Here is a 27,202-nt window from a genome sequence, read left to right on the forward strand (position 1 = left end):
TTTTGCAAACTTACTTGTACTTCAGATAATTTTTTTTTCCTTTGAAAAGCCTTGCAGTGAGAGAATTTCTTTGTTTGGATGATCCACCGGGTCCATTTGATAGCCTAGAAGAAAGCAGGGTAAGTGCTGTATTATATAGCCCATGAAAAGAGGAACAAATAATACAGTACAATAACTACATTGTTTCTTGAATGGAATAGCAAACAGCAAAATGTTATAATTTCAAGCTATGGTAGTTTTGCACAGAAAGCTTTCAATGTTTGAGTCAAAGGTTTCTTTCATTGAAATATATAGACTTAGTTCAAGGAAAAAGTAAAAATTCATACATGTCATATAGTCAATAAAGCTCTAAAATTAAATCCCCTTTCATTTATTTTTACCGTTTCAAAATAAAATGATTTGGGGAACCTTTTTATATTTAATAATACTATGTGCAAACTGAGTTTTCTTCCATTTGAGTGTCAAAATAAGGAACCTACAGCTAAAATCAAATTTAAAACTTCAGGGGTAGGAGTGATTGTCTTGTTATCGGTTTAGCTCATGCCTGATGCTTCTCAAATTACATTAATTGACATGTTAAAGTGTCCTATTTCTTGAAGCAGTAGCCTAGATTCACAAAACAGATTTGGTAATAGTAGATTACCTAGGATTTTGTGCAAGTTTTTTCCCCAAATGTTTAATGGTATTTAAATGGAACAGATTTAATTGGTAGGTTTGTGATGTTTTTCACTCAAGCTGAGTCAGTTCTTTGTGTTAGATTGAATGCTATGGCCTTTTTTAAAACAGCTTTATTGGAGTAAGATTTTCATCTATAGTATTCACTAATTTGTTGTTTGCTATTCTACTGAAAAGGTACAATTTAATACTTTTTAGTAAATTTATAGAGCAGTTAACACCATCATCACTGTAACCCAATTTTAGAATATTTTCATCACCTCAAAAAGAATTCCTATAAGCCATTTTACAATCAGTCTGCAGTTCCAGCCCAAAGCAACCACTGATCTGCTTTCATTCTCTACATTTGCCCTTTCTGGATGATTTCATATAAATAAAATCATACAATGTGTGTTTGTATATGTGTATTAGTTTACCATATACATAACTTTTAGATATACAGTCTGCCTAATATATAGTATTATAATGTTTTACACCTGATTTATTTCGCTTAGCATGCTTTTTAGGGTATTCCATGTTATCCTCTATAATTACTTCATTACTAAATGATTTTTCATTGTTTGCATATACCAGATTTTGTTTATCCAGTCACCCGTTGAGGGATACTTAGATTGTTTCCAGTTTTGTGATATGAGTAATGCTATGAACAATTTCATATAATGTTCTGTATGAACATATGTTTTTATTTCTCATGGACTGAGAAATTCTACTTCCCTGAGAGTAGAGTGTTTGATCATGTAACAAGTTTAACTTTTTAAAGAAACCAATAAAGTTTTTGAAAGTTCCTGTATTACATTCTCACTTGTACTGTACGAGAGTTCCAGTTTTTGTATGTCCTCACAAACATTTGATATTATCTGTCTTTTGGATTATAGCCATTCTCTTGGATAGGTATTGATATTTCATTATAGCTTTAATTTTCATGTTTCTAATGATTTTTTGATATTCATCATCATGTCACATGCTTTTTAGCCATTCATGTTTTCTTCAATGAAATGTCTGTTCACGTCTTGCCCGTTTTTTTAAAACTTGAACTGTTTATCTTATTCAGTTATAAAATCTTTACTTTAGATATTAATCCTTTATCAGAGATACAATTTGTAGATATTTTCTTCCAGTCTGTAGGTGTCTTTTCATCCTCTTAATGGCATTCTTTGAAGTGCAAAAGTTTTTAATTTTAATGAAGTTTATTTTATCACTTTTTAAAATGGCTTATGCTTTTACTATTGTATTATAAAAACTCTTTGCCTAACCCAACATTACAAATATTTTCTCATATTTTTTTAATTTTATATTTTAGCTCTTACAGTTAGGTTTATGGTCTGTTTTGGGTTAATTTTTTTATAAGGTGTTAAGTAAGGGACTTAAGTTCCTATATGTATCTTAATTTTTTTTTAGTTCCTTTTGTTTAATTATGTTGACACTTCTGTCAGAAATCAAATGACCATGAAAAGAAGGGTTTGTTTCTAGACTCTTAGTTCTATCTATTGATCTTTTTTCCTATCCCTGTGCCAGTATGATACTGTCTTGTTTACTGCAACTGTATTATCGTTACTGTTTGCATAGCATATCTTTTCCCATTCTTTTACTTTCAGTCTGTTTGTATCTTTCAACTCGAGATCCATCCCTTCTACATAGCATGTAATTGGGTCTTGATCTTTTATTCTTTCTGACATCTGTCTTTTACATCTGCCATTTTGCAATTTGTTTTCTGTTTCTCTGTCTCCATCCTGTTCCTCTTTTTTTCTTGTGTAAAATAATTTTTAGTATGCCATTTTGATTCTTCTATAGAATTTTTTACTTTTTCTTATTTTTCAGTGACTGCTCAAGGTATTATATTTCAGTGAAATATAAACTTGGCTCCAATATATCTCCATTTCCTCCCTCTTTCTTTGTGTTGCTATTGTTATCTAGTTTACGTATATCTTATAAACCTAACAATACAGTGCAATAATTATTTCTTTATACAATCTTCTGTGCTTTAAAGAACTTAAGAAATGGGAAAATATATTTCATAGATTATTATTTAATTCACATGTTTACTATTTCTGGCCCTCTTCATTTGTTCCTGTAGGTTGATGTGATCATCTGGTATCACTTTCTTTCAGTCTCATAATCTTCCTTTAGTTTTTCTTGTAAGACAGGTCTGCTAGCAACAAATTCCCAGTCTTTGTTTATCTGGAAATGATCATTTTTGAAAGATAGTTTTACTGACAGATTTTTTTCTTCCAGCACTTTGAATGTGTCATTCCACTGCCTTCTGGCCTCTATTATTTCTGAGGAAAAAAAAATCAACCTTTAATTATATTGTTTCCATGTGCATGATGAGCCGTTTTGCCCTTGCTGCTTTCAAGATATTCTGTTTGTTTGACTTTCAGCAGTTTGATTATGATGTATTGGGATGTGGATCTCTTTCTGTTTCTCATACTTTGGCTTCATTGAGCTTTTTGGACTTGGCAGATTAATGTTTTTTATCAAACTTTGGAATTTGTTAGCCATTATTTCTTCAAATACTTTTTCACTCCCTTTTTCTCTCCCTTCTCCTTCTAGGACTCTCATTACTTGTATATTTGTACACCCTATGTTGTGCAAAATGTCTCTGAAGTGGTGTTCATTTTTCTCCAATTGCTTTTTTCTCTGATCTTCAGATTGGACAATTTCTATTGATCTTCAGATTCACAGATTTATTTTTTGGTCATATTAAATCTCCTGTTGAGCCCCTCTTGTTAGTTTTTCAGTTACTGTGCTTTTCAACTCCAGAATTCTCAATTGCTTATTTTTTAACTGTTCTTTCTGTTTATTGAGATTTTTCTATTTGTTGAGTCATTATCATTATCTTTATCATTAATTCGATTTTTTCTAGTGTATTTCCTGTATATAATGGTTGCATTAAAAATCACTGCCTGATATGCCTAACATTTGGGACCATTTAGAGATGGCTTCAACTGACTACCTTTTTTCCTGAGTATGCTTAGATTGACCTTGTTTCTTTGAGTGTTTTATACATTTTTTTTGAATACAAGATGTTTTCGGTGATATACTCTAGTAACTCTTGACTCTGATTTCTGCCTCTTAAAGTGGTTGTTATTATTTTGTCTGTCTGTTTAGTAACTTGACTGGACTAAATCTGTGAAATTTGTCTCCTCAGCAATGTATGGTCACTGTTGTCTTTTCTCAGTGTTTTTTTCCTCATTTTATTTTTAAGCCTTTCTTGTGTTTCTGCATAGCTTAATGTTCAGTCAACAGTTGGTCATAAATTTTGCTTATATACCTTGAACTAGTAAGATTTTTACACTCTGGTAATGGATCTGTATATAGTCTAAGGAGTGCATTTAAGGTTAAGGTCATTTTCAGATATGCCATAGATTTTAGTTTCTGCTGAATCCTCTCCCATCTCCTATTCTATACACGTATATGGGCTCTGTTGTCCTAGGATATGTGGTCTCAGGATCTGTGGAGAGCTTATCAAGGCCCCATAGATATATCGTTTTCCAGAACTCCCTGTTAAATCCTGGCTAGATCATTGCTTCTAGGTTTCATTCAGCCTTTTGGCTACCATTTTGTCACTTCAATTCAGAATCTGTTTAGAAAATTGACTTATATTTTAAGTGAACATTGGGCTAATGAAGCTAAGTGTTTATCACTCCTTTCCAGCTCAAGGATTCCAGGATTTTTATTCCTTTAAAGTATAGTATTCTTTCTTCTTGCAAGACAGCCTTTAGTTCATTTTTAATTTTTTTTTTTTTTTTTTTTTTTTTTTTTTGAGACGGAGTCTCGCTCTGTCACCCAGGCTGGAGTGCAGTGGCCGGATCTCAGCTCACTGCAAGCTCCGCCTCCCGGGTTCACGCCATTCTCCTGCCTCAGCCTCCCGAGTAGCTGGGACTACAGGCGCCCGCCACCTCGCCCGGCTAGTTTTTTGTATTTTTTAGTAGAGACGGGGTTTCACCGTGTTAACCAGGATGGTCTCGATCTCCCGACCTCGTGATCCGCCCGTCTCGGCCTCCCAAAGTGCTGGGATTACAGGCTTGAGCCACCGCGCCCGGCCCATTTTTAATTTTTAAATTAGCCCTTTTACAAAAATAATAACAATTTGAATATCTTTTTAGTGTTCTTAGTTCAAAATATATGCTAGTTAGTAAGTGTCAAGTATCATAATGGGCAGGGGAAGAGTGGAATCCTAACTGATTTGAGTTAGGATTTCTCATCCATGATACTGGCATTTAGAGCTGGATAACTTTTTGGTGGCCATGGCTAGGGCACAGCCTGACCTGTGCCTTGAAAATATTTAGCAGCATCCTTGGCCTCTACATATTAGACACCAATAGCATACCCACTCATGACAAGTAAAAATGTCTCCAGACGTTACCAAGTGTCTTCTGAGTTTAAAATCACTCCGGGTGTAGAACCACTGATTTAAATAAATCACCAAGGCAATATTAAGTTTATATACTCAACAGAGTACTGTGGAATGTATCTCCTAGACTCTTTCTCTAAAATAAATGCATTTTCCTACAGGTGTATTTGAAAATATGTGTTTGTTTGAACAGTGAATGAAAAAATTCTGTGCTTGCTCCTCTGCTTCAAAGTAAAATCTACAGTAACCTAATGAGATATATATCTCTTTTGTCTGCAGACTTACTTAAGCAGCCTCTCATTTTAAGAAAAATCCCAAAATGACTTATTAACCCACATTTCTTGGAGTGTAAAATTAAACTTATTCAAAGGATACTCAGTTCAGCAAATCTTTAACCTACTTTTCTCTGTTCTCTATTTAAAGTAGTCATTTCTACCCCTCATATACTTGTACTAAAAGAGGGAATTAAGGTTAGGGATATAAATTAGTCTACCTTTTTTTGGGAAAATTCAAATATATTACTTGTATGGAGATAATATAATTGGAAGAAATGAGGTCTTACTGTATTAGCATTAATGAATAGATTATAATTTTAAAAAATTATAATTTTTAATATTTTATATGAATTATAAGTACAAATAAAGCAGAATTCTTAAACCATCTATCCTCTACCTAAATTTTAATCTTCAGTTATGCTACAGGTTAAGAACTTAATTTTCTTGTTCCTAAGTGTGAGAAACCCAGAAAGGCAGATTAAAAATGCAGTGAGAATTGTAATATATAATTAAGCTGTTTTCTTAGAATCACTTGTTAGCAGATTTTCCAGTCCTAATGGAACTGTTTGATCTCTATCCCAGAAGGAAATTTATATCAATATAGCCTTCCAATGATTATTCTAAGGACAGTTTCCATTTCTATGTACATCTTTCCTAAGGTACCTCCCTCATAGGGATGGATGTTAATCTTGGAAAAAACCCAAGGACTTATATAAGGTACTTTCCTAGGAATACAATTGTTTCATTGTTAGATATTCTCCTCTTCAGCTTCACTGCATATGCTAAAGAGTGCATTGGTTATAGCAGTTTGTACTTTTACCAGCAATATATTTTCCTTTTGCTCTATATCACCACAAATACAATTTGTTTGTCAATCTTTTAATTTTTGTCAGTCTGATGGGTATAAAATAGTATCTTATTGTTATTTTAGCCTAATTTTCTTGATTACCAGCCAGCTCTGGCATCTTCCATAGTAGCTGTTTGAGACTTCTGTAAATTTCCTGCTCCACATTCTTTGTCACATTTTCTATGGCTCCTGTTGTTCCCTACACACCAGCACATAAAAATATTTCTCCTAAATTTCCTCCTCATGAGTGTAAACTTTTGCTTTTCACACTTAGGTCTTTTTTTTTTTTAAGGGAATTAAATCATTTATTGATTACACCTAATAATGGATGATACACACACTTCATTCCCATCTATAATTTTATCTGATACCATTATTCAATTTAGATATATTGCATAGGATGTGCCAACAATCATTTTTATAACCAATAATTCCACGATTTTGCTTTAATCCCTTTTAATGGTGAACTTCAGGTCACAACAGTAACCATCAGTTTAACTACAACAAGGTTTCTGAAGACAATGACTTCTCCACCCAAGCAGGTTGTGTATAAATTCCAAATAGAACCTGTCATGACTCTGAAGGAAATCTAACTTCACACTGTTGGGGAAATTTACCAGGGTGGCTTCAGAGTAGACTAACCTTACACAGCACATTTAAAAAAAAAGACATTTATTCAGCGTTACAGTCAGACTATTACATTTAGCAATCAACAGCCTGGATGCAAAAAATATATATATATATATATACTTTAAAACCCTTTGTTGGAATGCTTTACACTTTCTACAGAACAGAAACTAAAATAACCTGTTATACAATTAGTAAGAAATACAGTCGTCCAGTTTTTTGCCCATGCACATGAGTATTTGTCTAAAACATGTCTTCTTTGTAGCAGCTAGGCCCTGCCACCACTGTGCTTGGCTGAGTTCACAAATTTGTTGCAACCTGCAGCTTCCCTGTTACTTCTCTGGCTCTCCTCTCCGACTGAGCTTTGTTTCCTAATTAAAATCTTCTGCCACTGCCATAGCTACTGCTGCTCCTGGAACTGCCGTATCCACCTTGGTTTCATGGTTTGGCAAAGTATTGGCCTCCACCACCATAGGGGCCAGAGCTTCTGCCTCCAAAGCCTCCTATCTTCATGGGTCCAAAATTTGAAAACTGATTTTTATAACTGCCAAAATCATTGTAGCTTACCATCTCTATCTCTTTCTTTTACACGGCTTCCTAACTTCACAGTTGTGGCCATTCACAGTATAGTATTTCTGAATGACAATCTTATCCACAGAGTCATGGTTGTCAAAGGTTACAAAGGCAAAGCCCCTTTTCTTGCCACTGCCTCGGTCAGTCATGATTTCAGTCACTTCCATTTTTCCACACTGTTCAAAATAATCTCTTAGGTGATGTTCTTCAGTGTCTTCTTTAATGCCACCAATAAATATCCTTTTCACAGTTAAGTAGGCACCTGGTCTTTGAGAATCTTCCCTTGAGACAGCTCTCTTTGGTTCCACAACTCTTCCATCCACCTTCTGTGGCCTTGCATTCACGGCTGCATCCACCTCCCCCACAGTGGCATATGTGACAAACCCAAAGCCCTGGAGCGCCTGGTGTTTGGGTCTCTTATTACCACACAGTACGTGAGGGTTCCCCATTGCTCAAAATGGCTCCTCAGACTCTCATCGGTTGTTTCAAAGCTCAACCCTCTAATGAAGAGCTTCCTCAGCTGTTTGGGCTCTTTAGGAGACTCTGACTTAGACATGACGGCAGGGAGAAGAGAGACTTTAATGATGCTGCTTCGGCAGCATCGACGGGCAGAAAGGAGCAAGCTGACCTCAGGTCTTTTAATTGATTTAACTTTTCCTGTATGGATGACCAGTGATCCCAACCTCATGTATTTAAAAGTTCATCCCTACCTCACTGATTAGTAATGGTTCTATTCTAAATAGTTCAGTGTGAACAGGTCTGTTTATGATCACTCAGTTCTTTTTTTTTTGAGACAGAGTCTCTCACTGTCACCCAGGCTGGAGTGCAGTGGCACCATCTTGGCTCACTGCAACCTCTGCCTCCCAGATTCCAGTGATTCTCCTGCCTCAGCCTCCTGAGTAGCTGCGATTACAGGCGTGCACCACCACCCCCAGCTAATTTTTGTATTTTTAGTAGAGGGGGAGTTTCTTCATGTTGGCCAGGCTGGCCTTGAACTCCTGACCTCAGGTGATCTGCCTGCCTCAGCCTCCCAAAGTGCTGGGATTACAGGCATGAGCCACCATGCCTGGCCACTCAGTTCATTTTTAGTAGTCTCATCCCTCTGCTAGTACTATATTGTGTTAAGTACTATAATTAAATAATCCTATTAACTGGCAGAACAAGGGTGCCCTTATTCTTCCAAGTTGGTTATTCACTTTTCCGTATGAATTTTAGAACAACTTCGTGAGTTCCATGAAAAAACCCTATTGCCATTTTGTTTGGAATTTTAATTCATTTATTTATTAATTTTGAAGAGTATCTTTATAGTATTGAATCCTCTTATTAATAGATCTTTGCATATAGAAGGTTTTTTTTAAGTTCTTCAATAAAAGTTTACATTTTTTCCTTAAACTTCTAGGGAAAGTCATAGGATTTCTCATCATTTTTGTTGATGAAATAATTGGTATTTTTATTGCATTGTAAGCCATTGGTTTTATTATTGATTTTTATATATCTATTTTGTATGTCTCATTCTCTCATTAGTTTATAGATCTGTTTGGATTTTCCATATAGGTAATCATATCCCCTACAATATTAACAATGTATTTTTTCCTAATACTTAATATCTTTCATTTCATTTTTCTGTATTATTTTGCTAGATAGGTTCTTTCAACGTTAATTGAAGCCATTATGGTGGACATCCTTTTCCTCTCATCCTAACTTTAATGAAAATGATCCTGTATTTTGCTGTTGGATATGGTGTTTTCTCTTGGCTAGTGGTAGTTGTGAGTTATGTTGATTTGTTTATCATGTTTGTTGTTTTTAGATTAAAGAAGTTCTATTTCTAGTTAAGAGGTTGTAGGGGTGTGTGTGTGTGTGTGTGTATGCGTGTGTCTGTGTGAATGCTTTCACTTGCATCTGTATAGATGATCATATGGGCTTTTTTATTGGTGTAGTAAATTACATTCATAGATTTTCAGATGATAAAACATTTATGAGATTAACTCAAATTCAGCATTTTTTAAATTACTGGATTTGAATTGTAATGATTTTATTTAGAATTTTGGCGTATATAATATTTGTTTCTGTTACTACCCTTTGTTGGGTCTGGCATCAAAATTATACCAGTTTTATAAAATAAGGAATAGTCCCTCTTTTTCTGTTATCCAGAACCATTTGAATAAATGCGTATTGGTTGTTCCCTAAATGTTTGTTAGAATTCACCTGTAAAACAATCTGGATTTGATATTTTCTTTAGTTTGTCTTATAGTAGACTTTTAACAACTGATTCTGTTTCTTTAATGTCTGTAGTGTATTCAGATTATTTGGGGGCGGGAGTTTCAGTTTTGAAAATTTGTATTTTTCTGGAAATTGACCATTTTGTTTAGATTTTAAAATACATTTTTTTTCTTTTTTTTTTTTTCCTTTTTTGAGATAGAGTCTCGCTCTGTTGCCAGGCTGGAGTGCAGTGGCTCCATCTCTGCTCACTGCAAGCTCCGCCTCCCGGGTTCACGCCATTCTCCTGCCTCAGTCTCCTGAGTAGCTGGGACTACAGGCGCCAGCCACCATGCCCGGCTAATTTTATTGTATTTTTTAGTAGAGACGGGGTTTCACTGTGTTAGCCGGGATGGTCTTGATCGCCTGACCTCGTGATCCGCCCACCTCAGCCTCCCAAAGTGCTGGGGTTACAGGCATGAGCCACCGTGAGACTGTTGTTCTTAGTAGTATCACATGACTTTTAAAAATCTCTTAAGCTATCTTTAGTTATATATACACTTTCAATCTCACTATTGTTTCCACTGGTCTTTTTTCCTTGGGTTGGGTGTATTTTAATAGTCTTCTCAAAGAACCACTTTTTGCCTTTTTGATTCTCTTGATTAAATTCTTTTCCTCTCTCTTAATTCCTTTCTTATACTTGGTTTTAGTATGTTCTTTGACTTCTTGAATTGGATGCTTTCTCAGTTGTTTCTAGTATTATACAGTTCTTTTATATAACAGTCAAATTGCATCTCACAAGTCTTAATATTTTCATTATCATTCATATCTTATATTGTTCCTTCTAATATCTTGTTTGCTCCATAAATTTAGAATTCTCTTTAATTTTTCAAACATTTTTTTCATACATTATTGACTGTTTTTTAGTCTCTTTGCATTTTTTTCAGAGATTATGTTCTCTCTGACACCAGTTTTGGTTATTGTTGACAGTGTTCTGCAGTCTTTGGGATCTGCATATATGTGATAAATTTTCTAAATTTTCCATGTGTGCTTCAAAAGAATATGTATTTCTTTCTTAATTGTTAGACTCTGAGTTCAATATATGTTCATTAGATCAAACTTACTAATTTGTATTGTTAAATTTTTTTAATCTTAACTCTTTTTTTGTTTAATCCATTAATTGCCAAGAGTTATGTCAAATTTACCCCTTATGGTGTGGATTTGTTCAATTTCTTGTAATTATGCATTTAAAATATTCCTGGTGAATTATTACTCTTATTATTAGATAGAGACTCTTTGTGCCTAATAATGTTTATCATCTTGAACTGCATTCTGTCAGATATTAAGAAAACTACAACTTTTGGTAGGAGAGAAAAGGCTAACATTTGTCTGTTGCCTGATAAGTATGTTTCTACTTTTGTATTTTAAATATGTCTGTTTTAAACATCATAGTTTTTTTAATACAATCTGAAAAATCTGTTAAGTTTTGAGTTTATTTTATGTATGGTAATTACCAATATATTTGTATTTATTTCTATTATTTTGTGCTTTTTATTCTGCTTTATAAAATGCTTTTTTCCTTCTTTCTTTCCTTTCATGTTATTTAATGAGTTTTTCTCTTTGTTGTCTGCTCTTGGTTTTTAAGTTCTGTAGTCATTGTCTTTTATTTAATGGTCATATGTTCTCATATTTTGGAAACAGATTGTTTACAGCCCTCCTCAAAGTTGGCCATCATTATCATTTCACACAGTGTTTCTTTTGATTTACCTGAGTGTTTGCCACTTTCATTCCTCACCATTCCTACTTTCATCTTTCTCTTTCCTTTGGGATTCAGTTAACTTCGTCTTAAAGTATGTAATTTAATAGTTCTTTCAGTGAATGTGTATTGGTAATGTTTAGATCTTTGATGTTCAAATGTCTTTTAATTTTGTTCTCATTCCTGAAGTGTGATTTAACTGAGTGTAGAATTCTACCTTGATAGTTATTTTTCTCAGTGCTTTAAAGTGTTTTCCACTGCCTTTGACATAGACTGTTTTATGACATCTATTCTCAGTCCCCTACTGTCCTACAATTTTATAGTAAACTGGTTTGTCTTCCTGGTGTTTTAGAGATCTTCTATTTGATTTTGGTATTTGCAATTTCAGTATCCTGTATTTATGTATGTATTTGTTTTTATTTGTCTTCCTTGGGATACATTATTTTTCCCAAAATCCGTACGAGGCTTTTTAGATTAGATTCTTCAGGAGAGACTTTACCTCGCCCACCTAGAGACCAGATTGAAACAAACAGTCTTTCTTGATGTATTCCTGTGTTGTTGAGTGACTTTTATTAATGGCTTTGCTCTTTAGGTTCTTTGCTTTATTCCTGAATCTACCATTTTTTGTCACTCACTTCCCAAAATGTACCTGACTCCTCATTTCTTGCACCATCCTGTTACTGCATCCCAAGTGTCAATATTACCAAAATGCTGTTACAGTAGTATGTCTACTGAGCTAATACAGATGGAATCAACCACAATTGACTTTTTTTAAGTGTAATCATGTATGACTAGGCAAAAGTAGATTAAGGAGAATAAAAACTAAAGCAATAGTTGCTGATTATTTTTTATCCCAGTTCTACACTAAAGGGATATCACATACTCACTTCAGGCACACTAGCTTACTACTATAAATCTTAAGAAAAAGAACTTGTAGTTATGTCCCCCTGCTGGATGGGGCTAAGAAAGTTAACATACCAGTGACCTAAAAAGATGAGAGTAGAGAACAAATCATTTGGAGTTTCATACTTTATTTTGATTATCTGTGTTCTTTGACTCTTCAATAATGCCCTTGAGAAAGATACTGCATTTGTAATTAATTGTATTCTTTTTCTGCATGTGTTTAGTTTTGTTTGTTGTTTTTTTTAAGGCATTCTGTGAAACTTTAGAAGAGACTAACTACCGCTTACAGAAAGAACTACTTGAAAAACAAAAGGAGATGGAATCACTAAAGAAACTGCTCAGTGAGAAGCAACTTCATATAGACACTTTAGAGAACAGAATCAGGTGTGTTGTGATACTTGAATTTCTACTCTAACTAATTCAACCCTTAATACTTTGGGCTAAATGCCCTTTATATTTTAATATGATTTAGGAATGTTCTGATTCTGAAAGTTGTAGGCTTTTGGCATACTTCATTGGGAAAAGTATACTTTATTTAGCATAATTTAATTTTGCTAAATAAATTTTGAACATTGAAGGATGGGAAACATCAGGAAAATAAGCCGCTAACTGTTCAACAAGATAAACATTATTCATTTTAATCATTGTTAAATCATTATTAAATAAATAATCACTATTAAATGGAATACCATTATTTTATTTAAGTAATATTTTAGTTTCTAGGCATTTATGCCAACTTTTCACATATGAAAGCTCTAGTTTGCCATCTCATCAGCATATCTTGAATTGATGCTAAAGTCATTTTAAATTAATCACAGCTACTAATTTCTCTGTTGACTTCCAGAGTGAGCTGTTTATTAGCTATGTGACTACATTAAGCCTTAACAGCTAAAGACTGCGATAGCTACATGTATTCACAACATTAAACATATGCCTGTTTTGTTCATAGAAAATAACTTGTTGCTATAACATACTTTTAGAACATTGTCTGTAGAACCTGAAGAATCACTGGATGTGTCAGAAACAGAAGGTGAACAGATCCTAAAGGTGAAGTCCTCTGCACTTGAGGTTGATCAGGATGTCCTGGATGAAGAATCTAGGTACATAATATTTCGTTTATGATAGCTTAATCCTTTGAATAATTGGAGGAAAGTGATTCTGATACTCTATAGAGTATTTTTTTATGAACTCAGTGTTACTGTATCACGAATCTACTAAGCAAGCAGAGAATGATTGGAGATATTTTAGGCTCTTCCTAAAAAAGTATCTTTGACATCAGGCTGTAAGTTTTCTCATTACTTACTTTAGAGCTGTGTCTGCATTAACTGGCCTCTGACTCGGGTAATTAATTAATTTTTAAAATATTGACAGATTACCTTAATCTCCCTCAATATCACCCTTTTTCCATTCAAAAAATAGGACACTATAATAGCAAACTACCCTTCCTACCTAATAGGAATGATGAAAAGGTAATGTATTTAAAAGCACATAGAGTTTTTATTGCATACAAATCCAAGGTAATTGTTAATAGTTTAGTGGTAATGGTCGACTGTAATTCTGAGAACAATTTTATGTTGATAAAGGTAATTACCAAGTAGATTTTTATTGGTAAATGGTAGTTTGGAGAGCTGAAAGTGTTTAAAACCTATCTCCAAGGGTCTTACCTGGCAATGACAACTTAAAAATATTAAATTTCTGATTGAATGTTTAAATATTCTTTTACATTAAATACTTTCACACTAAATACGTAAATATTCTTTCTATAAGGTAGAAGATTTTTAAAGGTAATAGTGAAATGAAATAATAGCATGCATCCAATCCTGTCATTGACACGTTGCTTTTTTTTTTTTTTTTTTTTTTTTTTTTTTTTGCAGAGCTGATAATAAACCATGCTTAAGTTTTAGTGAACCTGAAAATGCTGTATCAGAGATAGAAGTAGCAGAAGTGGCATATGATGCTGAAGAAGACTAATATATCACAAGCGGTTCCCTCCATTTAGACTATTCAGCAAATTTAGAAGAGTGGCAAATACTATTTTAAAAGCAAAAAAGAACTGTAAAACATATAGAAAAGAGCAAGAATGCACATGTATGAAGTTTACATAAAGAATTTTTTTAAGTTATTAAGATAGGAAATATATTCACTGCTGCTTTTAATTTTATCCAATTATATTTAATACACTAAAAAAAAATCTTGTTGGAATTCTGTTATCAAGGCCCACATTCTTAAATACTGTGCATAAATTATTATGGTGTTTTGCCTATATATTGCTCCAAACTACTGTGTATATATGTATGTGTGTTAAATCACCAATTATATTAATCAAATGGAAATTAATTGCATGTTACTATCTGGGTGATATATTCTTCTTTATATCTCTGACATGACATATTTTCATTAATGGTATAAATCAGTGACCATCATAGTAAAGATAAAATTTAGTTGAGTTTTTAATGTTTACATGTTTACCATCTCTAAATAAAATTTGCTTATTTGAAATGTTAATGCTCTTCAGAAAAAAAAATGACTTTCTAGTACCAAAGGAAAACTACTTGAAAGAGCTGTAATCATATAGCTAACATGATAAGAAAGCCTTGATTTTAAAAGCTGATTCATTAATGTCAAAATACTTTAATAAGTGTCATGGTTATTAATATGTTGCATTTGTTTAGTTTCCACATAATCTTTATCTCTACCTACCTAGATTTAGTGAGTTTGCCTCTTTCAGAATACTACCTCCTTTTGTTAAGGCATATTCTTTTGAAAATATAGATTCTATATAAATAGGGGCTTATACAAAAAAAATAAAAAGCCATATATACTGCAGAGTTCCTAACTGGCTTGATTCCTGACATTGCATTTTTATTTCTATATATGTGAAGAGGTTATTATACTGTATTATGGCTGATTTTCTTTTTAATATATTTAGCCAAGTGATGCACTTTATGATCATTAAACTCTTTTGTGCCAAGTTTAATTGGTGGATTTCTTTAGTAAGTAGAGTTAGGAGAAAGAATTATGTAGTGCCTTTACTATTTCACTTTCTACAAAAGTCTCCTAGAGTCTATGAGTCAGCTTTATGAAAAAATGTTTGTTTATTTCAGCTTTGTGTACAGTCATTGAAAGTGCCTTGTTTCATTTTTATAGTGTGAAGTTATTTATTTTCTGTTTTCACTGTTTTGCGTATTGCTGTTAATATGCATTGTAATCATGCTGGCATTTTGCAGTCCCAGTCGGTATGCTTTCTAAAAACTGAGGGAAACTTACTGAAGAAGTAGAATAACAACCTCCATTTTTTTCTTCACTATCTAAAAGTTTATCAGTATCTTGATGTATATATTAAGGTGTGGCTGTTTAAAATTCTACTGACATATATCAACACATCCAATGGCTGTTGTTAACCTTTGGAGTAAAAAGGAGATAACTTTTTACCAAATAACCAAAAATTTTTAGTCTTTATCAAAGTGCACAGGTATGCTCTCAGAACATTTTTCACAATGTATATTAGAAATATGTTTGCTATCCTTAGAGACAGAAATGAATATAACAAGTTGATCTGCTTATTTATTAAAATTATTATTCTGGACTTGCAAAAGGCTTAAAAAGAACAATCATTTAATAAGTACAATTCTGAATCTTATAAAACAGATCTTTGCAAAATTCTAGATATTATAGTGTTGACTGTCTGTTCTAAAGTGAACCACCTACTTTTTCAATCTGGCTTTTTGGAAGATTGTATTTAAAGTTCTGCAAGGATGAAGAAAAAAATCTGTTAATTAGGTAAACCACTATTATTTATATTTATAATTTACTTTTTTTTTACTTTTGTAATGCATTTTACTCCCAGTATTATGTTCATTTAATAAATTATTTTTTCACTACAACAGTAGCAGTGTTGTTCATATGTTGAATACCGTTTTCCCCCTCCATTTTCTATATTCTCCCTATCTTTTACAATTATTGTAAATTGAATTATATTTAAGTGGTGAATTTCACAGATGTGGAATGAGTCTGATTTTCTTTCTAGGTTTACACTTTATGTTGCTGATCATTTTTTGAAAGTCTTTGTGAATAGTTGCAATGCACTTTAACATAACCTGTATTAATAATTTTAAAAATTGAATGCAACTGAAACATAACATTTTTGTGGACAATCTTTTAACTTAACCTTTTAAAAATAAGTTTACATATAGTTAATACAACCATAAGACAGCATTTTAAAATGTATCTACTACACTGAGATCAGCCATTTACAGCACATTTATTTAGAAAACCATGCTTAGATAAATTATGTGGTCTACTTCAGTCTGTGATATTAAAAGGGAATAGTGGCTTTAGATATAAAAAATAATTTGGTTTTGAAATGGATTTTATTACTTATAGAAACACATGAGTTTGGAGATTATGATAAGGCAAGTTTGTATTCCCAACTAGCAGAGAGAGGAATCTAAATTTTATCCTCTAGGAAATCTTCAGAGAGCTACATATGTGATCCCCATTTTGGCTCTTCATAGAATTACTGTTACTGCATTACACTTTGTTTCTATGCTGTTGGCTCCTAATAGCAAACACAGTCATCAAAACATATTTTCAAGACATGTGTTTTTAAGGCTAATGGCTACTATTAAATATATCACATAGTGTGCCTTTTATGAAGACCCAGAGGAGAAAGTTATCTTGTGTCTTGATCTCAGCAAAATATGTGCTTCTCCTAAACAGTTGATTTTCAGTGGGGGTAGTGTGGGGTTTTTTTTCTTTGTTTTTTTTGTTTGTTTGTTTGGTTGGTTTTTTTTTTGAGACGAAGTCACTCTGTCGCCCAGGCTGGAGTGCAGTGGCACAATCTTGGCTCACTGAAGCCTCTGCCTCCCAGGTTCAAACAATTCTCCTGTCTCAGCCTCCCAAGTCACTGGGACTACAGGTACACATCACCATGTCCAACTAATTTTTGTATTTTTAGTAGAGACAGGGTTTCACCATATTGGTCAGGCTAGTCTGAAATTCCTGACCTCAGGTGATCCACCTGCCTCAACCTCCCAAAGTGCTGGGATTACAGGTGTGAGCCACTGCAACCAGCCTAATTTGTTTTTCTCTCTTTTTTCTATTAGCGGTTTTTTATTTTATTTTTATTATACTTTAAGTTCTGGAATACACATGCAGAACATGCAGGTTTATTACATAGGTATACACGTGCCATGGTGGTTTGCTGCACCCCTCAACCCATCATCTACATTAGGTATTTCTCCTAATGCTATCCCTCCCCTAGCCTCCCACCCCCCAACAGACCCCAGTGTGTGATGTTCCCCTCCCTGTGTCCATGTGTTCTCATTGTTCCAACTCCCACTTATGAGTGAGAACATGCAGTTTTTCATTTTCTGTTCGTGTGTTTGCTGAGAATTAGTTTCCGGCTTCATGTCCCTGCAAAGAACATGAACTCACCCTTTTTTTATGGCTGCATAGTATTCCATGGTGTATATGTGCCACATTTTCTTTATCCAGTCTATCATTGATGGGCATTTGGGATTTGTTTTCATCTTAAAGAGTCTTTTGGTTGCTCTCTTTGTCTTTTGGGCAGCTCTCTTTGTTGCTCCTCTTTCTCTTTTGGGCAGCTCTAGGCCAAATTGTAGTTCACTTGTATGGTTATGCTTTTCTGTTGTAATCATGACTTTATTTTTTATCTTCTTCCATTTTTTCCCCCTATTTTAGTTCTATTAGAACATACATATTTTGGGGGCCAGGTGCAGTGTCTCATGCCTGTAATTCCAACACTTTGGGAGGCCAAGGTGGGTGAATTGCTTGAGCTCAGGAGACCAGCCTGGATAGCATGCATGGAGAAACTCCATCCCTACAAAAAACTAGTCAGATGTGGTGGCCTGTGCCTGTAGTCCCAGCTCCTGAGGTGGAAGAATCACCTGAGCACCAGAGTTGAGGCTGCAGTGAGCTGTGACTGCACCATTGCCCTCCAGCCCAGGCATCAGAGCAAAATACTATTAAAAAAAAAAAAAAGAAAACGCCTTGAAAGAAGATCACTGAATAATATGGAATGCACTTAGAAATGCTAGCTAATGGTAAGCTATAGGTGGATTTTTGACTAGAACACAGTATGAAGTCACGATCATGGTTTTCAGCCTCAAATCAAAACAGACCTCACTTGTCACTTTCTTATGTATATAATTAGAGAAAATTAGATCAGTGTCATCTCAACATAAAATAATAAGCAATGCAACCAATGTATACTCAATAATGTTTTATTATAGTAGACATGGTGAGAGTAAGTATAGACCTTAAATAATGTTTGCAGCCTAGCTAATTGTAATCAAAGACATTAGCAGTAGTCAAATAGTGATTAAGGTGTGAAATGTAAAGCCCCACATTTGGGTTATTAAGCCTATAACTCTGGAGGACTCTAGAATGAGCTGATCTGCTAGTCCACGCTTCTATAACAGTTCCTTTGAATAGCAGACTGTTCACTGGCTAACACTACAGATACTTATATTCCTCTTCTGCTTTGCCACCTCTTACATAGGAATGAGAAAAACTAAATACTCGTTTTTGCAGCTGCACTTGCAGTTAGCTTTGACCCTGTCACAGTTACGACCAATGAGATAAATGGAAGTCTGCTGGTAGCTTCTGGGAAGTCTGTTCCCATAAGGCAAGCATGCTGCTGATACAGCCTTTCCCCCTTCCTCTCATTTTGATCTCAGATGATGTTCAGAGCTCCTGTGGCAACCATCTGCAAACATGAGTGTGACGAGTCTGAGGGAAGGGTAAGAGAATCACAAAGATTCTGGCCACTTGCCAAGCAGCTGGAAGTTGTAGGTTTTTTGTCAATCGTACCAAGATAAAGACTATCTTAAAATTGTATTTTTGATTAAAGCTTCAGAAAAAAGAAAGTTTTTCAAAAAAAGTCTATTTTGTCTATGACAAATGTCTATGACATTTTGTTAGCAAAGACAATAGGAGGGAAAAAAATGGTTTTCTTGAAAGCTAAAGAGGAGAGAATATCAGACATTCAAAGTCTCTTACCTCTGGGGTTCCTTTTGGTAAACAAAATATGTATGAAACAGAAAGCAGTCTATTGTATTTTCTCTCTGTGTGTGTGTGTGTGTATGTGTGTATGTGTATTAGTCTACTCAGATGGCTATAACAAAATGCCACATTCTAGGTGGATTATACAACAGAAATCTATTTTCTCATAGTTCTAAAGATTGGGAAGTCCAAGATCAAGGTGATGGCAAGGTAAGTTTCATTCTGAACTATCTTCTCCTAGCTTGTAGGCCGCCACCATTTTACTGTGCATTCAAATAATCTATTCTTTGTGTGAGTGAAGCGTTGAACAAACATTTTTGTGTTTCTTATAATTAGATGGTTCCTATCAGATCAGGGACCCACCCTTATTACTTCATTTAACCTTAATTATTTATCTCCTTAGTGGCCCTATCTACAATACAGTCACACTGGAGGTTAGTGCTTTAACATAAAATTGGGGAGGAGACATAAACAGTCCGTAACAGTAGAGTATGTATATAGCATCGTTAAATGTTTACAAAGATGTTTCTCAGTTCCAAAGATTAGTTTATTCCTTTATTTGTTCATTCAACAAACATGTTTTGGCACAACTTAATAAAAATTATTAAGAAACACATGATCCCTTCAAGGAGTTCAGATATGGCTTTTTCTACAGGATAATCTGTGTGAAACAAGAAACATCTGTCTAGGAAAATAGTTTACATTTTGTTAGCGAAGGAGAAAAGTTGTTTCTCTTGAAAGCCAAAGGAGAGCAAAATATCTTTTAGACTAATCAAAGGTGCCTTAACTTCTGAGAGTCTTTCCAGCAAACCACATTATGACTGTGCATCACTGTGGTTAATGTGGCACAGATATTCATGGTAAATTCATAGAGGTAAGCTTGGTAAACTATAGAGATGTGAGGGCCAAAAAGGAGGACAAAGATTGTCAAAAAGCAGAATTCTAGCACATTTTAGTTACTTTCTTAAAAGATAGAAGACCATACCCAGCAGAAAGTTTGGCTCCAGTCTACTCAAGTAGTATTGTTCATATACTATTAATAAACTTATTTAAAATTTTTAAAATACAGCTGATATGCATAAATTTGGAAACAAAACAAATTCGTGGTAATCATCCATCTCTCTTGGGGGGAATAGGAATACCTAGGTGTCCTAAAAAGGATGCTACTAGTCACAAGCATTCAGGGTGCCATGAGTGTGAGCAGCACGTTTTATAGAGAAAGGGAAAACTGTGGCAGGCCTATTATGTGTGTATTTCAGGGTTGGAGAGTGTGGGGATTATTTCCCTTATACCTTAAATCGATCCATTTCTTTTCATCTCCACTGTCACAAAACTATCTCAAATGAACGATTACAATAGTCTTTTCCTTTTTCTTTTTTCTTTTTCTTTTTCTTTTTTTTTTTTTTTTTTTTTTTTTTTTTTTGAGACAGAGTCTGGCTCTGTCGCCAGGCTGGAGTGCTGTGGCATGATCTCGGCTCACTGCAACCTCCGACTCCCTGGTTCAGGCTATTCTCCTGTCTCAGCCTCTCGAGTAGCTGGGCCTACAGGCACGCGCCACCATGCTCAGTTAATTTTTGTATTTTTAGAAGAGACGGGGTTTCACCATATGTGGAATCTTGAAAAAAAGAGGAGTTGATATCCTAGAAGCAGAGACTGAGGAGGAGAGGAAGCAAGGGAAGACAGAAAACTGTTGGTCAACTGGGAGAAAGTTACAATTAGATAGAAGCAATATGTTGTGGAGTTTTATTGCAAGCGGGGTGACAATAGTTAACAATAGTTAAGAGTAAGTCAATGTATATTATAAAATAACTATAAGAGAGGCTTTTGAATGTTCTCACCACAAAGAAATGATAAATGTATGAGGTAAAAATGAATATGCTAAATACTCTGTTTTGATTATTATATAACATATATGTACCAAAACATCAAATTTTACTCCATGAATATGTATAATTGCAATGTATCAATAAAGAAATAAAGCAAACTTTAAAGAGGAAATTTAAAGAATGAAAAAAACTGATCTCACTAGCAATCAAATAAATATAATTGCAACTACAAGAAGACACTACATTGGCAAGAATGTGTTGTGAAAACAGTATTCTCACTAGAGTATGTGGAAATGAACTCTGTGCGTTGCTGATGGGAGTGCAAATTTCTTTAAGTATATTTCTGGAGCTGATTTAGCAATATGTAGCAAAACCATTAAAAACATTCATAGCCTTAACATAGCAATTACATTTCTATGAACTTAAACTAATGACATATATGTGATATGTAAAGATTTAATTCAAAGGATGTGCATTACATTTATCACAAATACTTCAACTAAAAAGTTGCAAGAATTTAGAGGATTTGTTAAATACTGTATGGCATATAAAATTGCAAACTCTTTTGTACCCAATAAAATGAAGTCTTACATATAGCCAACAGATGAAAAAAAGCTCAATATCGCTGATCATTAGAGAAATGCAAATTAAAACCACAGTGAGATGCCATCTCAACCAGTCAGAATGGCTATAATTAAAAAGTCAAAAAACAACAGATGATGGCAAAATTGCAGAGCAAAGGGAATGCTTATACACTGTTGTTGGGAGTGTAAACCAGTTCAGCCACTGTGGAAAGTAGTGTGGAGATTCCTCAAAGAAAAAACAGAAATACCATTCAACCCAGCAATCCCATTACTGGGTGTATACCCAAAGGAATACAAATCATTCTGCCATAAAGACATACCATGTGTATGTTCACTGCAGCACTATTTACAATAGCAAAGACATAGAATCAACCTAAATATTCATCAATGGCAGATTGGATAAAGAAAGTGTGGTCCATTTACACCATGGAATACTATGCAGTCATAAAAAAGAATAAGATCATATCCTTTGCAGGAATACAGATGGAACTGGAGGCCATTATCCTTAGCAAGCTAACACAGGAACAGAAAACCAAATACTGCATGTTCTCAGTTTTAACTGGGAGCTAAACAATGAAAACACATGGACCCAAAGAGAAAAACAACAGACACTGGGTCCTACTTGTGGGTGGAGGGTGAGAAGAGGGAGGATTAGAAAAAATAACGATGGGTACTAGGCTTAGTACCTGGATGACAGAATAATCTGTACAACAAACCTCCATGACACAAGTTTACTTATACATGAAACCTGCACATGTACCCCCGAACCTAAAATAAAAGTTTAAAAAATAAAAAATGAGGATTAAAGATATTCACGATACACTACTTCTGTGGTTTCAATGTGTTCCCAAAGAAGCAGTCATTGGACATTTAATCCTCACTGCAATGATGTTAGGAGGTGGGGCCTAATGGGAGGTGTTTAGGTCAAGAGGGCTTCACCCTCATTGATAGATTGATGCTGATTACAAAAGGACTTGAGGTTGAATTTAATTCCTTGCTCTCTCTTGCCATGTGATGTCTTTTGCCACGTTGTGATGCAGCAAGAAGGTTCTTACTAGATGCCAGTGCCATGCTCTTGGGCTTCCCAGCCTCTAGTACCCAGTACCATGAGCCAAATAAATTTCTTTCCATTATAAGTTACCCAGTCTGTGGTATTCTGTTGTAGCAACAGAAAACAGACTAAGACAACCACTAAATTAAAGAAGCAAGTTACAAAACTATAATTTCAGTTTTACAAGTAAAAAGATATACATGTATATATTTGTATACAGAAAGAATAAATATAATAATACCTGTGGTTATCTCCACTTGATGAAATTATGAAGTTTTATTTTCTTTTTCATAAATCTGTATTTTCTCAATTTCTACAATATGCATGTTCATAATTTGTAAATATTACTTTTAAACTAATAAAAACTAATATGTATATTGCCCCACCATCTGCTGACTTATGGCAAATTCCTCAACATGTCTGTTTCCTATAAAAGGAAGATAATGCCATCCAAGCTATAGCATTGCTGTGGCCTAAATAAAGTGTGAATATGCTAAACCCAGCCTGTCTCATGGTAGGCACTCACGAATGGGTAGAATCTGACATTCAGCCTGTCCTGACTACCATTATCTTTGGCCATTCAGAAGAGTCGTCCATCTGTATGCCTAAACTACATGGCATAAATATTTTATTAAACTGATATTGGTGAACAGATCTAATGTCATTCATTAACTAACCATTTTATTTCAGTTGTTCACCCTAATCTTAAATTTTGAAGGCTTAAACAGGGTCTACCCAGGTTACAAATGACTTTTGTTCTAACTTCATTTCCAAGTTACACATTAGTAAATAGTGCTTTCTCAAACTAAACTTAAAACACCTTTTTAATCTATGAAATACTGGAAATCTGTGTAATGTTTTCAATAGGACACAATGGCTTTGAACTAGCAATTAAACAAGAATAATGAAATAATAGTTACAGATATTTATCTAGATGCATGGGGCTTGGAAAAAGCAGTTTAATTCGAAATAAAAGGTAAGTGGAGACTTGTGTGAAGAATTTAATGGGGGATTTCAGAGTAAGCTACGTCAAACACAAAGAGTTTTTACAGTAGGGCAGAGTTGTCCACCTCAACTTAATAGTTCAACAAACAAGGCAAAAGATTTAGGCCTTGAGGATACAAGTAAGCAAAGAGATAGCTTCCCAAATCCTTCCTGGTTCCTCATGGAAGCTGACTGCAAGTTTGGTGGTTCCCACAGTGCACAGAAGCAACGCAACCACTGCGTCCTTCCCTGCCTTTTGTGTAATGAGCCTGGCGTGAAGCATATCAACCCTAAAGGGCTGACCTAGTGCCTTGTAAGGGCTTCTTTTATATCATGGTCTGCTGCACAGGGGCTTATGAAAACATCGCACAGGGTTTTAATTTTTTTTTGCGTAAGTCTATCAATCACTAGCTTTAATTTTATGCTTGTTAATCAAAATGAGGGCTGTGCTTTTACTTAAAATAGAATAAAAATATTCCTGTGGTGGCTGAAGAGGAGTTAGAAGACAGAGGAAGAAGTGAGAGTTTGCCTCCAATTGAATTAATAAAAGTATGCATGGTAAAATAAGACAAAAGTTACAATATCACATGTACTCAAGCAGCTGCGAGAAAAGAAAGATGACCAGGAGAATATGGCAGATAAAATTGCGCCAGACAAAAGCAAGAGAGCACTCATTCAGTCCGGAAGGTTTATAATCCGGTATGTGCCAGCCCTCTATCCTTCAACTTGGTGTGTCAGGGATTTATTTAGTAGGATCTTAGAGAAATTGCTTTTGTAGTATGTTAACAACTTTACGTTCTAAATAAGACCTTTATTGTATGTACTAAAAAATATAAATAAAATAAAAGGCAGTTGCCTTTTCTTTTTCAGCTAGATGATAATTACTCATTAAGGGTTGATGTTGCTTACATGGATATATTTACAATACCTTGTTCAACACCTTTTAAAAAAATCTTTTGAGGCCGGGCTTGGTGGCTCACGCCTGTAATCCCAGTACTTTGGGAGGCCGAGGAGGGAAGATCACTTGAGGTTGGGAGTTCGAGACCAGCCTGGCCAACTTGGTGAAATTCTGTCTCTACTAAAAATACAAATATATATATATATACACACACACACATATATATATATGTATATATATTAGTCTGGCATGATGGCGCAGGCCTGTAATCCCAGCTACTCAAGAAGCTGAGGCAAGAGAATCACTTGAACCCAGGAGGCGGAAGTTGCAGTGAGCCGAGATTGCTCCACTGCACTCCAGACTGGGTGACAGAGCAAGATTCCATCCCCCCACAAAAAAAGAAAAATCTGTTGAGTTTACTTTACTTTTTTAAGCGTTTTATGTCTGTAAACTGTTTTCTGATTTTCCCCAGTTCTTATAGCCCACAACCTTCCAAGCTCACCTGCCTCTTAGTCTAGTTCTAGCTCAGAGTATACTTTAAAATTCCACAGATTTCAAGTCTGGACTCTGTTTTCTAACAAGTGGGGCAAATTCCTTTGCATTTCTGAGCCTCTGTCCTCACTTAAAGGGAGGCAATACTAGTGCCCACCAGTCTGGTTTATTGGAAGAAGAACAGGTAAAGAGAATGTAAAGTATTCAACAGAGCACTTGGCATCTGCTGTGGCTCAGGAAACAGCACTGCAGCCGCAGGTCAGTGTGGACGCTGTGCATGTGCTAAGTAAGGCAGTGTGTGTTTTCCATGCCCACATAAAAATGTTTGCCAGTCAGAGATTTATGCCTCATCCAGTGCCCGCTAAGCTGCTATGAAAAGATAACAATTCAGTCACAGTCTGGAAACAAGAAAAAGCTACCTGCAATGCTGAATTATCCACAGTCCTACAGTAGCTTGTAGACCTACTTGGTGATGATGGTCTCTGTGTTTGAATAAATAACTTCACAGAAATACATTTTCATTGCACCCATGTTGACAATACATTGGAGCTCATCATTTCAATCTCATCTCCTGTCATGCTTTTTCTGATTCACTGGCCATACTAGTCTTTTTCAGTTCAATGGGTGTTCCAAACATTTTCCCACCTCAAACCCCTCAAACACAACATTTGCTGTACGTTTTCTTTCTGTAGAAGAAGAAAGCCAAAAAACTAGGGAAATCTCAACCTCCTGGTTCCGAAGGCTTTCCAGTAAATCTTGTTTTATTAAGCGATGCTTAATAATTATTTTATTTAACTGAAAGTTAAAATGAAACTTCCTATGTAAATGCATCAAACAAGTAAGAATGGTATTTAAGGACATGAAGAAATAGTAAAATTAAGGAAGTTGATCTATTTAAGGTCAGGTAACAAATTCCCTCAAGCTTTTTCTTGGAAACACTTTTCTTTTGGCTCAGTCTCACCTTTCAAACATGTCAGAAAAATAATATTGATTTTGTGTATTGTCAAGGCATAAAAAGCTGATATGGAAGGCACTTTCTAAATTTTTCAAGATACAAAATGGTCACTGTGACTAAGCATACAGTGTGCCTTTCTGCATTAGTTGTTCCTCACCCAATTACATCAGGAGTTTTAAACTTTAAAATGTTTAAAAGTAAATATTATTTGAGTATACTTGATTCCACTTTTTTGGTCACTAGCTTCTGTTGAAGTGGAAGGGTACACTCTAAGAAAGTTAATTGAATTTAAGGATATTGAAATAAGAATTCCCTTCAATTCAATCAATATACCTGTACATGTTGAGATTACTGTTCATGTGCATGGAGTTTCTAGAAAAATGATGGCAACAAAAACACAATGTCTGCTGACCTTGGGTTCTGTCTGCAAAGACCTCAGAAACATTTTAGGCATTGCTTTCAATTACTCAACACTCTATAATCTGTATACATTCAGACATTCAATCAGCAAACATTACTGACCATCTACTGCACGGTAGGGCATGGGCTTGACATTTGCTATGATGAACAAGGCCCTTTGTTAACCTGCTACTTCTCCAGTCTCCTCTGCCAACCAATCCTCACCCAACGCCCCAGCTCGGGACATGCTGTATCCCAGTGCTGCATGCTCTGTTCACTCCATAATAACCAGGAAGTTAGCCCTGTAGCACCCGTAACCTCCTCCTGTGGTGGACCACTTACTACCTTGGGCTGAACTCATTTATCTTGAGTCCATTACCACTGAAGGCTGACTCTGAGCAACACTTCACTGCTTATTGCATCACAGTGCTGGCGTGTACACCACAGAGGCTCAATAGATATTTGTTACACAAGCAGATTGTGGCCAGTATCCAATATTTCAAAATAGGGTATATGGAAGTCTTAGATCCCAGTCAATTAATACTTTATAATCTGCTCTCAAGTAACATGGATCTAGGGGCTCTCATAACTAGAAATGGTTTAGAAAGTAGATGTCAACACTGACCCTCAGGGCAAAAATTCCTTTCATAGCAAACCTGCCATTTCCACAGAAGTAACTGTGATTTGGAAAGTTCTCCTGAAGTGGCTGTAGGGTGACAGTTTGCCGACACCATCTACCTTGCCAGATTCAAACCCTAGAACAGTCATGCCTGAGGAGCCT

At 35.0% G+C, this 27,202-nt stretch overlaps 1 protein-coding gene and 1 long non-coding RNA gene across 3 annotated transcripts in view; one reads left to right on the forward strand and one right to left on the reverse strand.

Moving 5' to 3' along the window:
- Positions 1-16,092, forward strand: part of SNX16 (sorting nexin 16) — a 42,986-nt gene extending 26,894 nt beyond the window's left edge. For both annotated transcript variants that reach the window (XM_050802120.1, XM_050802119.1), the window contains 4 exons: positions 50-119; positions 12,454-12,590; positions 13,187-13,306; positions 14,081-16,092. In XM_050802120.1, the coding sequence (XP_050658077.1) occupies positions 50-119; positions 12,454-12,590; positions 13,187-13,306; positions 14,081-14,177 (424 nt within the window). In that variant the 3' untranslated portion in view covers positions 14,178-16,092. The remainder of the gene's footprint in view (positions 1-49; positions 120-12,453; positions 12,591-13,186; positions 13,307-14,080) is intronic.
- On the reverse strand, positions 1-27,202 carry LOC126961601 (uncharacterized). Its single transcript, XR_007728346.1, has 3 exons — positions 26,545-27,202; positions 13,181-13,302; positions 1-104 (listed from the first exon to the last, which is right to left on the reverse strand). It is a non-coding gene; the product is annotated as an uncharacterized LOC126961601 (long non-coding RNA).

The sequence above is a fragment of the Macaca thibetana genome, chromosome 8, assembly GCF_024542745.1.
Source record: "Macaca thibetana thibetana isolate TM-01 chromosome 8, ASM2454274v1, whole genome shotgun sequence".
NCBI lineage: Eukaryota > Metazoa > Chordata > Mammalia > Primates > Cercopithecidae > Macaca > Macaca thibetana.